The sequence below is a fragment of the Oncorhynchus keta genome, chromosome 10, assembly GCF_023373465.1.
Source record: "Oncorhynchus keta strain PuntledgeMale-10-30-2019 chromosome 10, Oket_V2, whole genome shotgun sequence".
In the NCBI taxonomy this organism is placed as follows: domain Eukaryota; kingdom Metazoa; phylum Chordata; class Actinopteri; order Salmoniformes; family Salmonidae; genus Oncorhynchus; species Oncorhynchus keta.
This window is the reverse complement of record NC_068430.1, coordinates 5,152,354-5,167,808: the sequence shown is the minus strand read 5'-3', so window position 1 is coordinate 5,167,808 and position 15,455 is coordinate 5,152,354. Positions and strand designations below refer to the sequence as shown.

Here is a 15,455-nt window from a genome sequence, read left to right as displayed (position 1 = left end):
TTCTGTCTGTAATCCTTCATCACACACCTTCCATCTCTTCTGTCTCTGTCTGTAATCCTTCATCACACACCTTCCATCTCTTCTGTCTCTGTCTGTAATCCTTCATCACACCCCTTCCATCTCTTCTGTCTGTAATACTTCATCACACCCCTTCCATCTCTTCTGTCTGTAATACTTCATCACACACCTTCCATCTCTTCTGTCTGTAATCCTTCATCACACACCTTCCATCTCTTCTGTCTGTAATCCTTCATCACACACCTTCCATCTCTTCTGTCTGTAATACTTCATCACACACCTTCCATCTCTTCTGTCAGTCTGTCTGTAATCCTTCATCACACACCTTCCATCTCTTCTGTCTCTGTCTGTAATCCTTCATCACACACCTTCCATCTCTTCTGTCTGTAATCCTTCATCACACACCTTCCATCTCTTCTGTCAGTCTGTCTGTAAAACTTCATCACACACCTTCTATCTCTTCTGTCAGTCTGTCTGTAATCCTTCATCCCACACCTTCCGTCTCCTCTGTCAGTCTGTCTGTAATCCTTCATCCCACACCTTCCATCTCTTCTGTCTGTAATCCTTCATCCCACACCTTCCATCTCTTCTGTCTGTAATCACACACCTTCCATCTGTCAGTCTGTCTGTAATACTTCATCACACACCTTCCATCTCTTCTGTCTGTAATACTTCATCACACACCTTCCATCTCTTCTGTCAGTCTGTCTGTAAAACTTCATCACACACCTTCTATCTCTTCTGTCAGTCTGTCTGTAATCCTTCATCCCACACCTTCCGTCTCCTCTGTCAGTCTGTCTGTAATCCTTCATCCCACACCTTCCATCTCTTCTGTCATTCTGTCTGTTCAGTCGTCTGCTTCATCTGTTGATGAAGAGCCCAGTCAGCACCAAGCATCTGTTGATTCAGTCAGTGGGTACAAGGCAGTTGACAGAAGCTCCTAATTCTTCAACTGGTTTAATCCACAGTATCTTCAGCCTATAGTTATCCCACTGTGGATCATTTGTAGAGCCCAGTCAGCACCAACTCATTGCTATGACTAAAGCCCTTTGTCAGCCCAGAGTTTATAGAAGGTGATAACTAACTCTTGTTCAGAGTATAGGAGGTGGTAACCAACTCTAATTCAGAGTTTATAGGAGGTGGTAACCAACTCTAATTCAGAGTTTATAGGAGGTGGTAACCAACTCTTATTCAGAGTTTATAGGAGGTGGTAACCAACTCTTATTCAGAGTTTATAGGAGGTGGTAACCAACTCTTATTCAGAGTTTATAGGAGGTGGTAACCTACTCTTATTCAGAGTTTATAGGAGGTGGTAACCAACTCTTGAACAGAGTTTATAGGAGGTGGTAACCAACTCTTGAACAGAGTTTATAGGAGGTGGTAACCAACTCTTCTACATTTCTCTCCTTCATCTATGTGTGGTACTGGTATGTTATTGGTCAACCCTGTAAGTCAACATAAACAACAGTAATCATACATATTAAAAACCCTAAACAATTGTGAAAAAATGCAACACATTACATTGCAATGCATTACAAACGCCACCATTACAGAACATTGGCTACATTAATATATTTAAAAAAACATGAACTGACCCAGAGAAAATCCTTTAATGTAGAGTAACGGAGAATAAACGTTAAGCTATAAAAAATAGTCACACACCCTATATATATAAACTCCCAGTAATTTAGTAATTTATTAATTTATTAATTTAGTAATTACTGGGAGTTTATATATAGAGAGTGCGACTCTCTTTATTTTTTTATACATTAATATTACTAACATCGCTGTAAATGCCTTCAATATTAACAAAAGGAGGATGATGATGATGATGATGATGATGATGATGATGATGATGAAGATTTTTTATGGTGATTGTTTTTTCGTTTTTTTTTTTATTGATGATATTGTGTAAATACAACATGTCTCTCCACTACAGTCCTCATCTCGGATCAACACAGAACTAAAGTGAAGCACTAAAATATTGCTGATGATTAATGATGATTGATATGTTAACCCACAGTCTGTTGACAGACGTTACGATATCAGTTATGCTGATGATTAATGATGATTAATTAATTAATTAATTAGATGATTAAGTTCTGAGGGGACGTGTTAGAAAACAAACGAGAAGCGGAAGCAGGGCTGTAGCTCCACCCAGCTTCTTCTTTTTTTTCAAATGAAGGGAGAGTCGATGTGCCAAATGGCACCTTCCACTTCTGAAATGTGCAATATGTGGACACATCATGCTTTGTCCACATGATATGTGCACCGGAAACAAAGTTCCTCGTTAGTCGGCTCATCCTACGATATCAGTTATGTTAACCCACTGTCTGTTGACAGACGCTATTATATCAGTTATGTTAACCCACAGTCTGTTGACAGACGCTACGATATCAGTTATGTTAACCCACAGTCTGTTGACAGACGCTATGATATCAGGTATGTTAACCCACAGTCTGTTGACAGACGCTATGATATCAGTTATGTTAACCCACAGTCTGTTGACAGACGCTACGATATCAGTTATGTTAACCCACAGTCTGTTGACAGACGCTATGATATCAGTTATGTTAACCCACAGTCTGTTGACAGACGCTATGATATCAGTTATGTTAACCCACAGTCTGTTGACAGACGCTATGATATCAGTTATGTTAACCCACAGTCTGTTGACAGACGCTATGATATCAGTTATGTTAACCCACAGTCTGTTGACAGACGCTATGATATCAGTTATGTTAACCCACAGTCTGTTGACAGACGCTATGATATCAGTTATGTTAACCCACAGTCTGTTGACAGACGCTATGATATCAGTTATGTTAACCCACAGTCTGTTGACAGACGCTATGATATCAGTTATGTTATCTGTGTCTGTCCACTAGAGACTGCAGTCCTAACCACCGTCAGCAGCTCAGGGTTAGGGTGGAGAGTAGAGTGAAGTTTTAATATTATCTGTCCTCTACAGTCCTGACCACCCCCAGCTCCTGGAGTCTGGACAGTGGTACCAGAGAGGCGTTGCCATTCCTGTCCACCCACGTTGGGAGTGTGATGGCCCCCCCAGTCCCGCCCCGTAGCCTTCCCCATGGTAAGACCCTTTATACATGAATGCCACACTACAAACTTCACATTTTCTGATGGTTAAAACAATCAAGAAAGAAAGCTGGCACAAAGCATATGCTGCTCCCAGCCTCTTTAATGGCTTTATTCAAGACCACCTACAGTGCCGTGCAAAAGTATTCTTCCCCCTGGCCGTTTTAAAATGTTTTTTTTTTATTTCACCTTGATTTAACCAGGTGGGCTAGTTGAGAACACCTTGATTTAACCAGGTGGGCTAGTTGAGAACACCTTGATTTAACCAGGTGGGCTAGTTGAGAATAAGTTCTCATTTACAACTGCGACCTGGCCAAGATAAAGCAAAGCAGTGCGACACAAAACAACAACACAGAGTTACACATGGGAATAAACACAACGTACAGTCAATAACACAATAGAAAAAGTGTATGTACAGTGTGTGCAAATGAGGTAGGATATGGGACGTAAGGCAACAAATAGGCCATAGAGGTGAAATAATTACAATTTATCAATTAACAGTGGAGTGATGTACAGATCATGTACAGATGATGATGTGCAAGTAGAGATCCTGGGGTGCAAAGAGCAAAAATAAATAACCCCAAAATAAATAACAATATGGGGATGAGGTAGTTGGGTGGGCTATTTACAGATGTGCTATGTACAGATGCAATGATCGGTAAGCTGCTCTGACAGCTGACCCCTGGTGGCATGTCTGGTGGGATAAGTGTGTGTTTGTCCGAGCTGTGTGTAAATTGATTATGCAAATATTTGGGGATTTTCAACACATGAATGCTTCTTATAAAAAAAAATAAGTGATGCAGTCAGTCTCTCCTCAACCCAAGATAGAATGGCATGCATAGTATTTATATCAGCCCTCTGATTACAATGAAGAAGAGCAAGATGTGCCACTCTGTTCTGGGCCAGCTGCAGCTTAACTATGTCTTTCCTTGCAGCACTGGACCACATGACTGGACAGTAATCAAGATTAGACAAAACTAGAGCCTGCAGGACTTTTTGGAGTGTGGTGTCAAAAAAGCAGAGCATTTCTTTATTACGGACAGGCCTCTCCCCATCATTACAACCATTGAATCTCTATGTTTTGACCATGACAGTCTACAATCAACTTGTTCAACAGCCACACCATTCATTACCAGATACAGCTGAGGTCTAAGAACTCAAGGAATGATTTGTACCAAATACAATGCTCTTAGTTTTAGAGATGTTCGGGACCAGTTTATTACTGGCCACCCATTCCAAAACAGACTGCAACTCTTTGTTAAGGGTTTCAGTGACTTCATTAGCTGTGGTTGCTGATGCGTATATGGTTGAATCGTCAGTATACATGGACACACACACTTTGTTTAATGCCAGTGGCAGGTCATTGGTAAAAATAGAAAAGAGTAGAGGGCCTAGAGAGCTGCCCTGCGGTGCACCACACTTTACCACACGTTTGACATTAAAGAAAACCCTCTGAGAACTATTAGATAGATAGCTCTGAGGAATACCTACAGTAGCTCTGAATCCACGATATGGCAGAGGTTGAAAAGCCATAACACATATTGTTTTCTCAACAAGAGGTTATGATCGATAATATCAAAGGCTGCACTGACATCTAACAGTACAGCTCTCTCAATCTTATTATTGTCGATTTCTTTCAACCAATCATCAGTCATTTGTGTCATTTGTGTCAGTGTAGTACATGTTCTCTATAAGCATGCTGAAAGTCTGTCCATTTTGGATTACAGAGAAATAGCATTGTATTTGGTCAAACACAGTACTTTTTCCACCTCGACCAAACTAACTTCACAAAATTGAAATGTTTTCTCTTTCACTATTAGTTTTATTTTATGCATGAATACGATTGGCTCACTGTTCGTTCCTGCATAAGTTTGCCCACTTTTGCCAATGAAGTAATCATTAAAATAATTCTCAACATCAAATGGTTTGATGCAGTTAGTTGTAGTTTTTATGAAGTTAGTTGTAGTTTTTATGAAGTTAGTTGTAGTTTTTATGAAGTTAGTTGTAGTTTTTATGAAGTTAGTTGTAGTTTTTCTGAAGTTTGTAGTAGTTTTTCTGAAGTTTCATGGGAGCTTCTGATTCCAATAGATCCCACAGGAATCCTTCAACTTCCGTCCACCAGTGATCTGTGTGTGATTGTAGCTCTCCTTTGTCCCTGTGTTTCTATGTTGAAAAGGGCAAGTCCTGTGTCATCCTATCCAGGGATATAGTGGTTCAGAAAGGTGGGTAAACACTGATGACGAGCAGCAAGTCAATTAGCTAGCATAATTAGTGTGGTGTCTGGCTCATTCCATGGAAGGCCTCATAAATAAAAGGGAAATAACCAAACCAGCAGACACACTGCCCTCCATGGAATGAGTTGGACACCTGTGGTGTGAATGCTATGCACAAAATCGAAAGGTATGTCAACGGCACAGTGTTTACCCCCCTCCACCACACCCCTGAACTTACCTGATCCTTTCCACCCCAATGCTCTAACCACTAGGCCACCTGCCGCCCCAATCTACACCAACCTGCCTCTCAACTAGAATGACTTATGTAGCCTAGTGTAGAGACCTGTTTATCCTTCTCCACATCTCTCTCGCTCTCACGCTCTCTCGCTCCTCTCTCTTTGTCTATGTATCTCTTTCTACTTCTCTCTCTCTCTCTCCCTCATCTCTCTCTCTCTCTACTTCCCTCCATCTCTCTCTCTACTTCTCTCTACTTCTCTCCCTCTCCCTCCTCTCCATCTCTCTCTCTCTACTTCTCTCTCTCTCTACTTCCCTCCCTCCATCTCTCGCTCTACTTCTCTCTCTCTCTACTTCTCTCCCTCTCCCTCCTCTCCATCTCTCTCTCTACTTCTCTCTCTACTTCCCTCCCTCCCTCCATCTCTCGCTCTACTTCTCTCTCTCTCTACTTCTCTCTCTCTCCCTCCTCTCCATCTCTCTCTCTCTACTTCTCTCTCTACTTCCCTTCCTCCATCTCTCTCTCTACTTCTCTCTCTCTCTACTTCTCTCCCTCTCCCTCCTCTCCTTCTCTCTCTCTCGACTTCTCTCTCTACTTCCCTCCATCCATCTCTCTCTCTACTTCTCTCTCTCTACTTCTCTCCCTCTCCCTCCTCTCCATCTCTCTCTCTACTTCCCTCCCTCCATCTCTCTCTCTACTTCTCTCCCTCTCCCTCCTCTCCATCTCTCTCTCTCTATTTCTCTCTCTCTCTACTTCTCTCCCTCTCCCTCCTCTCCTTCTCTCTCTCTCTCTACTTCTCTCTCTACTTCCCTCCCTCCATCTCTCTCTCTACTTCTCTCTCTCTACTTCTCTCCCTCCTCTCCATCTCTCTCTCCCTCTCCCTCCTCTCCCTCTCCCTCCTCTCTCTCTCTACTTCTCTCTCTCTCTACTTCTCTCTCTCCCTCCTCTCCCTCTCCCTCCTCTCCATCTCTCTCTCCCTCCTCTCCCTCTCCCTCCTCTCCATCTCTCTCTCCCTCCTCTCCCTCTCCCTCCTCTCCATCTCTCTCTCCCTCCTCTCCCTCTCCCTCCTCTCCCTCTCCCTCCTCTCCTTCTCTCTCTCTCTACTTCCCTCCCTCCATCTCTCCCTCTCCCTCCTCTCCCTCTCCCTCCTCTCCCTCTCCCTCCTCTCTCTTCTCTCCCTCTCCCTCCTCTCCCTCTCCCTTCTCTCTCTCTACTTCTCTCCCTCTCCCTTCTCTCTCTCTCCCTCCTCTCCATCTCTCTCCCCCCTCTCCCTCTCCCTCTCCCTCTCCCTCTCCCTCCTCTACTTCTCTCTCTCTACTTCTCTCCCTCTTCCTCCTCTCCTTCTCTCCCTCTCCCTCCTCTCCCTCCTCTCTCTCCTCTCCCTCTCCCTCCTCTCCCTTCTCTCCTCTCCCTCCTCTCCCTCTCCCTCCTCTCCCTCTCCCTCCTCTCCTTCTCTCTCCCTGGCTGTAGTTCTGTGTGTTTCTCCAAACCAACCCATTTTGTTCTGTCCTGCTGTGTGTCTCTTCCTATAGGACACTTCTCCATGAACTTTGATGCTTTCCACCACCAGAACAGCGACCTCCCTCCAGCTCTCCCTGCACGCTCCTCTTTACGAAAGGTACCCTCCTCCCTGACCCGCCCTGGGTTAGAGTAGCCTATACCGTCCTTTCTGGTCTGATCTGGTCTGTTCTGTGCCTGTCTCCGGCTAGTATCTCAGCCCTTTCAGTATCAATGAGCGTGCATGGCTAAAAGAGCACTTGGTTGTAGCGTATCGCATTGCAAAGATGTTTATTTTTTACTGTGTGTTTGTGTCGATTTATAAGTATATATATATATCTCCCGCTTATATATATATATTATTTTTGTTTTTAATAACGCCTCTTCCCATTGTCCCACTTATCTATGAAAATAACCCATTGTCCCACTTATCTATGAAAATAACCCATTGTCCCACTTATCTATGAGAATAACCCATTGTCCCAATTATCTATGAAAATAACCCATTGTCCCACTTATCTATAAGAATAACCCATTGTCCCAATTATCTATGAAAATAACCCATTGTCCCACTTATCTATGAAAATAACCCATTGTCCCACTTATCTATGAAAATAACCCATTGTCCCACTTATCTATGAGAATAACCCATTGTCCCACTTATCTATGAGAATAACCCATTGTCCCACTTATCTATGAAATAACCCATTGTCCCACTTATATGAGAATAACCCATTGTCCCACTTATATGAGAATAACCCATTGTCCCACTTATCTATGAGAATAACCCATTGTCCCACTTATCTATGAGAATAACCCATTGTCCCACTTATCTATGAGAATAACCCATTGTCCCACTTATCTCTGAGAATAACCTATTGTCCCACTTATCTGAGAATAACCCATTGTCCCACTTATATGAGAATAACCCATTGTCCCACTTATCTATGAGAATAAACCATTGTCCCACTTATCTATGAGAATAACCCATTGTCCCACATATATATGAGAATAACCCATTGTCCCACTTATCTATGAGAATAACCCATTGTCCCACATATATATGAGAATAACCCATTGTCCCACTTATCTATGAAAATAACCCATTGTCCCACTTATCTATGAGAATAACCCATTGTCCCACTTATCTATGAGAATAACCCATTGTCCCACTTATCTATGAGAATAACCCATTGTCCCACTTATCTGAGAATAACCCATTGTCCCACTTATCTATGAGAATAACACATTGTCCCACTTATATGAGAATAACCTATTGTCCCACTTATATGAGAATAACCCATTGTCCCACTTATCTATAAAATAACCCATTGTCCTACTTATCTATGAAAATAACCCATTGTCCCACTTATCTATGAGAATAACCCATTGTCCCACTTATCTGAGAATAACCCATTGTCCCACTTATCTATGAGAATAACCCATTGTCCCACATATCTATGAAATAACCCATTGTCCCACTTATATGAGAATAACCCATTGTCCCACTTATATGAGAATAACCTATTGTCCCACTTATATGAGAATAACCCATTGTCCCACTTATATGAGAATAACCCATTGTCCCACTTATCTATGAGAATAACCCATTGCCCCACTTATCTATGAGAATAACCCATTGTCCCACTTATCTATGAGAATAACCCATTGTCCCACTTATCTATGAAAATAACCCATTGTCCCACTTATCTATGAGAATAACCCATTGTCCCACTTATCTATAAGAATAACCCATTGTCCCACTTATCTATGATAATAACCCATTGTCCCACTTACCTATGAGAATAACCCATTGTCCCACTTATCTATGAGAATAACCCATTGTCCCACTTATCTATGAGAATAACCCATTGTCCCACTTATCTATGAGAATAACCCATTGTCCCAATAATCTATGAAAATAGCCCATTGCCCCACTTATCTATGAAATAACCCATTGTCCCACTTATCTATGAGAATAACCCACTCACTTATCAATGAGAATAACCCATTGTCCCAATAATCTATGAAAATAACCCATTGTCCCACTTATCTGAGAATAACCCATTGCCCCACTTATCTATGAGAATAACCCATTGTCCCACATATCTATGAGAATAACCCATTGTCCCACTTATCTATGAGAATAACCCATTGTCCCACTTATCTATGAGAATAACCCATTGTCCCGCTTATCTATGAGAATAACCCATTGTCCCACTTATATGAGAATAACCCATTGTCCCACTTATATGAGAATAACCAATTGTCCCACTTATCTGAGAATAACCCATTGTCCCACCTATATGAGAATAACCCATTGTCCCACTTATCTGAGAATAACCCATTGTCCCACTTATCTGAGAATAACCCATTGTCCCACTTATCTATGAGAATAACCCATTGTCCCACTTATCTATGAGAATAACCCATTGTCCCAATAATCTATGAAAATAGCCCATTGCCCCACTTATCTATGAAATAACCCATTGTCCCACTTATCTATGAGAATAACCCACTCACTTATCAATGAGAATAACCCATTGTCCCAATAATCTATGAAAATAACCCATTGTCCCACTTATCTATGAAATAACCCATTGTCCCACTTATCTATGAGAATAACCCACTGTCCCACTTATCTATGAGAATAACCCATTGTCCCACTTATCTATGAGAATGACCCATTGTCCCACTTATCTGAGAATAACCCATTGTCCCACTTATATGAGAATAACCCATTGTCCCACTTATCTATGAGAATAACCCATTGTCCCACATATCTATGAGAATAACCCATTGTCCCACTTATCTATGAGAATAACCCATTGTCCCGCTTATCTATGAGAATAACCCATTGTCCCACTTATATGAGAATAACCCATTGTCCCACTTATATGAGAATAACCAATTGTCCCACTTATCTGAGAATAACCCATTGTCCCACCTATATGAGAATAACCCATTGTCCCACTTATCTGAGAATAACCCATTGTCCCACTTATCTGAGAATAACCCATTGTCCCACTTATCTATGAGAATAACCCATTGTCCCACTTATCAATGAAAATAACCCATTGTCCCACTTATCTATGAGAATAACCCACTGTCCCACTTATATGAGAATAACCCATTGTCCCACGTATCTATGAGAATAACCCATTGTCCCACTTATCTGAGAATAACCCATTGTCCCGCTTATATGAGAATAACCCATTGTCCCACTTATCTATGAGAATAACCCATTGTCCCACTTATATGAGAATAACCCATTGTCCCACTTATCTATGAGAATAACCCATTGTCACACTTATCTATGAAAATAACCCATTGTCCCACTTATCTATGAGAATAACCCATTGTCCCACTTATCTATGAGAATAACCCATTGTCCCACTTATCTATGAGAATAACCCATTGTCCCAATAATCTATGAAAATAACCCATTGTCCCACTTATCTATGAAATAACCCATTGTCCCACTTATCTATGAGAATAACCCACTGTCCCACTTATCTATGAGAATAACCCATTGTCCCACTTATCTATGAGAATAACCCATTGTCCCACTTATCTATGAGAATAACCCATTGTCCCACTTATCTATGAGAATAACCCATTGTCCCAATAATCTATGAAAATAACCCATTGTCCCACTTATCTATGAAATAACCCATTGTCCCACTTATCTATGAGAATAACCCACTGTCCCACTTATCTATGAGAATAACCCATTGTCCCACTTATCTATGAGAATAACACATTGTCCCACTTATCTATGAGAATAACACATTGTCCCACTTATCTGAGAATAACCCATTGTCCCACTTATCTGAGAATAACCCATTGTCCCACTTATCTATGAGAATAACCCATTGTCCCACTTATCTATGAGAATAACCCATTGTCCCACTTATCTGAGAATAACCCATTGTCCCACCTATATGAGAATAACCCATTGTCCCACTTATCTGAGAATAACCCATTGTCCCACCTATATGAGAATAACCCATTGTCCCACTTATCTGAGAATAACCCATTGTCCCACTTATCTGAGAATAACCCATTGTCCCACTTATCTATGAGAATAACCCATTGTCCCACTTATATGAGAATAACCCATTGTCCCACTTATATGAGAATAACCCATTGTCCCACTTATCTATGAGAATAACCCATTGTCCCACTTTTCTATGAAAATAACCCATTGTCCCACTTATCTATGAAATAACCCATTGTCCCACTTATCTATGAGAATAACCCATTGTCCCACTTATCAATGAAAATAACCCATTGTCCCACTTATCTATGAGAATAACCCACTGTCCCACCTATATGAGAATAACCCATTGTCCCACTTATCTGAGAATAACCCATTGTCCCACCTATATGAGAATAACCCATTGTCCCACTTATCTGAGAATAACCCATTGTCCCACTTATCTGAGAATAACCCATTGTCCCACTTATCTATGAGAATAACCCATTGTCCCACTTATATGAGAATAACCCATTGTCCCACTTATATGAGAATAACCCATTGTCCCACTTATCTATGAGAATAACCCATTGTCCCACTTTTCTATGAAAATAACCCATTGTCCCACTTATCTATGAAATAACCCATTGTCCCACTTATCTATGAGAATAACCCATTGTCCCACTTATCAATGAAAATAACCCATTGTCCCACTTATCTATGAGAATAACCCACTGTCCCACTTATATGAGAATAACCCATTGTCCCACGTATCTATGAGAATAACCCATTGTCCCACTTATCTGAGAATAACCCATTGTCCCGCTTATATGAGAATAACCCATTGTCCCACTTATCTATGAGAATAACCCATTGTCCCACTTATATGAGAATAACCCATTGTCCCACTTATCTATGAGAATAACCCATTGTCCCACTTATCTATGAGAATAACCCATTGTCCCACTTATCTATGAAAATAACCCATTGTCCCACTTATCTATGAGAATAACCCATTGTCCCACTTATCTATGAGAATAACCCATTGTCCCACTTATCTATGAGAATAACCCATTGTCCCACTTATCTATGAAAATAACCCATTGTCCCACTTATCTATGAAAATAACCCATTGTCCCACTTATCTATGAGAATAACCCATTGTCCCACATATCTATGAGAATAACCCATTGTCCCACTTATCTATGAAAATAACCCATTGTCCCACTTATCTATGAGAATAACCCATTGTCCCACTTATCTATGAGAATAACCCATTTTCCCACTTATCTATGAGAATAACCCATTTTCCCACTTATCTATGAAAATAACCCATTGTCCCACTTATCTATGAAAATAACCCATTGTCCCACTTATCTATGAGAATAACCCATTGTCCCACTTATCTATGAGAATAACCCATTGTCCCACTTATCTATGAGAATAACCCATTGTCCCACTTATCTATGAAAATAACCCATTGTCCCACTTATCTATGAAAATAACCCATTGTCCCACTTATCTATGAGAATAACCCATTGTCCCACTTATCTATGAGAATAACCCATTGTCCCACTTATCTATGAAAATAACCCATTGTCCCACTTATCTATGAGAATAACCCATTGTCCCACTTATCTATGAGAATAACCCATTGTCCCACTTATCTATGAGAATAACCCATTGTCCCACTTATCTATGAAAATAACCCATTGTCCCACTTATCTATGAAAATAACCCATTGTCCCACTTATCTATGAGAATAACCCATTGTCCCACTTATCTATGAGAATAACCCATTGTCCCACTTATCTATGAGAATAACCCATTGTCCCACTTATCTATGAAAATAACCCATTGTCCCACTTATCTATGAAAATAACCCATTGTCCCACTTATCTATGAGAATAACCCATTGTCCCACTTATCTATGAAATAACCCATTGTCCCACTTATCTATGAAAATAACCCATTGTCCCACTTATCTATGAGAATAACCCACTGTCCCACTTATCTATGAGAATAACCCATTGTCCCACTTATCTATGAAAATAACCCATTGTCCCACTTATCTATGAGAATAACCCATTGTCCCACTTATCTATGAGAATAACCCATTGTCCCACTTATCTATGAAAATAACCCATTGTCCCACTTATCTATGAGAATAACCCACTGTCCCACTTATCTATGAGAATAACCCATTGTCCCACTTATCTATGAAAATAACCCATTGTCCCACTTATCTATGAGAATAACCCATTGTCCCACTTATCTATGAAAATAACCCATTGTCCCACTTATCTATGAGAATAACCCATTGTCCCACTTATCTATGAAAATAACCCATTGTCCCACTTATCTATGAAAATAACCCATTGTCCCACTTATCTATGAGAATAACCCATTGTCCCACTTATCTATGAGAATAACCCATTGTCCCACTTATCTATGAAAATAACCCATTGTCCCACTTATCTATGAGAATAACCCATTGTCCCACTTATCTATGAGAATAACCCATTGTCCCACTTATCTATGAGAATAACCCATTGTCCCACTTATCTATGAAAATAACCCATTGTCCCACTTATCTATGAAAATAACCCATTGTCCCACTTATCTATGAGAATAACCCATTGTCCCACTTATCTGAGAATAACCCATTGTCCCACCTATATGAGAATAACCCATTGTCCCACTTATCTGAGAATAACCCATTGTCCCACCTATATGAGAATAACCCATTGTCCCACTTATCTGAGAATAACCCATTGTCCCACTTATCTGAGAATAACCCATTGTCCCACTTATATGAGAATAACCCATTGTCCCACTTATCTATGAGAATAACCCATTGTCCCACTTTTCTATGAAAATAACCCATTGTCCCACTTATCTATGAAATAACCCATTGTCCCACTTATCTATGAGAATAACCCATTGTCCCACTTATCAATGAAAATAACCCATTGTCCCACTTATCTATGAGAATAACCCACTGTCCCACCTATATGAGAATAACCCATTGTCCCACTTATCTGAGAATAACCCATTGTCCCACCTATATGAGAATAACCCATTGTCCCACTTATCTGAGAATAACCCATTGTCCCACTTATCTGAGAATAACCCATTGTCCCACTTATCTATGAGAATAACCCATTGTCCCACTTATATGAGAATAACCCATTGTCCCACTTATATGAGAATAACCCATTGTCCCACTTATCTATGAGAATAACCCATTGTCCCACTTTTCTATGAAAATAACCCATTGTCCCACTTATCTATGAAATAACCCATTGTCCCACTTATCTATGAGAATAACCCATTGTCCCACTTATCAATGAAAATAACCCATTGTCCCACTTATCTATGAGAATAACCCACTGTCCCACTTATATGAGAATAACCCATTGTCCCACGTATCTATGAGAATAACCCATTGTCCCACTTATCTGAGAATAACCCATTGTCCCGCTTATATGAGAATAACCCATTGTCCCACTTATCTATGAGAATAACCCATTGTCCCACTTATATGAGAATAACCCATTGTCCCACTTATCTATGAGAATAACCCATTGTCCCACTTATCTATGAGAATAACCCATTGTCCCACTTATCTATGAAAATAACCCATTGTCCCACTTATCTATGAGAATAACCCATTGTCCCACTTATCTATGAGAATAACCCATTGTCCCACTTATCTATGAGAATAACCCATTGTCCCACTTATCTATGAAAATAACCCATTGTCCCACTTATCTATGAAAATAACCCATTGTCCCACTTATCTATGAGAATAACCCATTGTCCCACATATCTATGAGAATAACCCATTGTCCCACTTATCTATGAAAATAACCCATTGTCCCACTTATCTATGAGAATAACCCATTGTCCCACTTATCTATGAGAATAACCCATTTTCCCACTTATCTATGAGAATAACCCATTTTCCCACTTATCTATGAAAATAACCCATTGTCCCACTTATCTATGAAAATAACCCATTGTCCCACTTATCTATGAGAATAACCCATTGTCCAACTTATCAATGAAAATAACCCATTGTCCCACTTATCTATGAGAATAACCCATTGTCCCACTTATCTATGAAAATAACCCATTGTCCCACTTATCTATGAAAATAACCCATTGTCCCACTTATCTATGAGAATAACCCATTGTCCCACTTATCTATGAGAATAACCCATTGTCCCACTTATCTATGAAAATAACCCATTGTCCCACTTATCTATGAGAATAACCCATTGTCCCACTTATCTATGAGAATAACCCATTGTCCCACTTATCTATGAGAATAACCCATTGTCCCACTTATCTATGAAAATAACCCATTGTCCCACTTATCTATGAAAATAACCCATTGTCCCACTTATCTATGAGA

At 40.3% G+C, this 15,455-nt stretch overlaps 1 protein-coding gene across 7 annotated transcripts in view; it reads left to right on the top strand.

Moving 5' to 3' along the window:
• LOC118389600 (dedicator of cytokinesis protein 3-like) overlaps positions 1 to 15,455 on the top strand; it is a 454,681-nt gene that overhangs the window by 433,163 nt on the left and 6,063 nt on the right. For 5 of the 7 annotated variants that reach the window (XM_052526213.1, XM_052526211.1, XM_052526210.1 and 2 more), the window contains 2 exons: positions 2,990 to 3,109; positions 7,092 to 7,177. In XM_052526213.1, the coding sequence (XP_052382173.1) occupies positions 2,990 to 3,109; positions 7,092 to 7,177 (206 nt within the window). The remainder of the gene's footprint in view (positions 1 to 2,989; positions 3,110 to 7,091; positions 7,178 to 15,455) is intronic. The other 2 variants (XM_052526214.1, XM_052526212.1) reach the window with 1 other exon arrangement.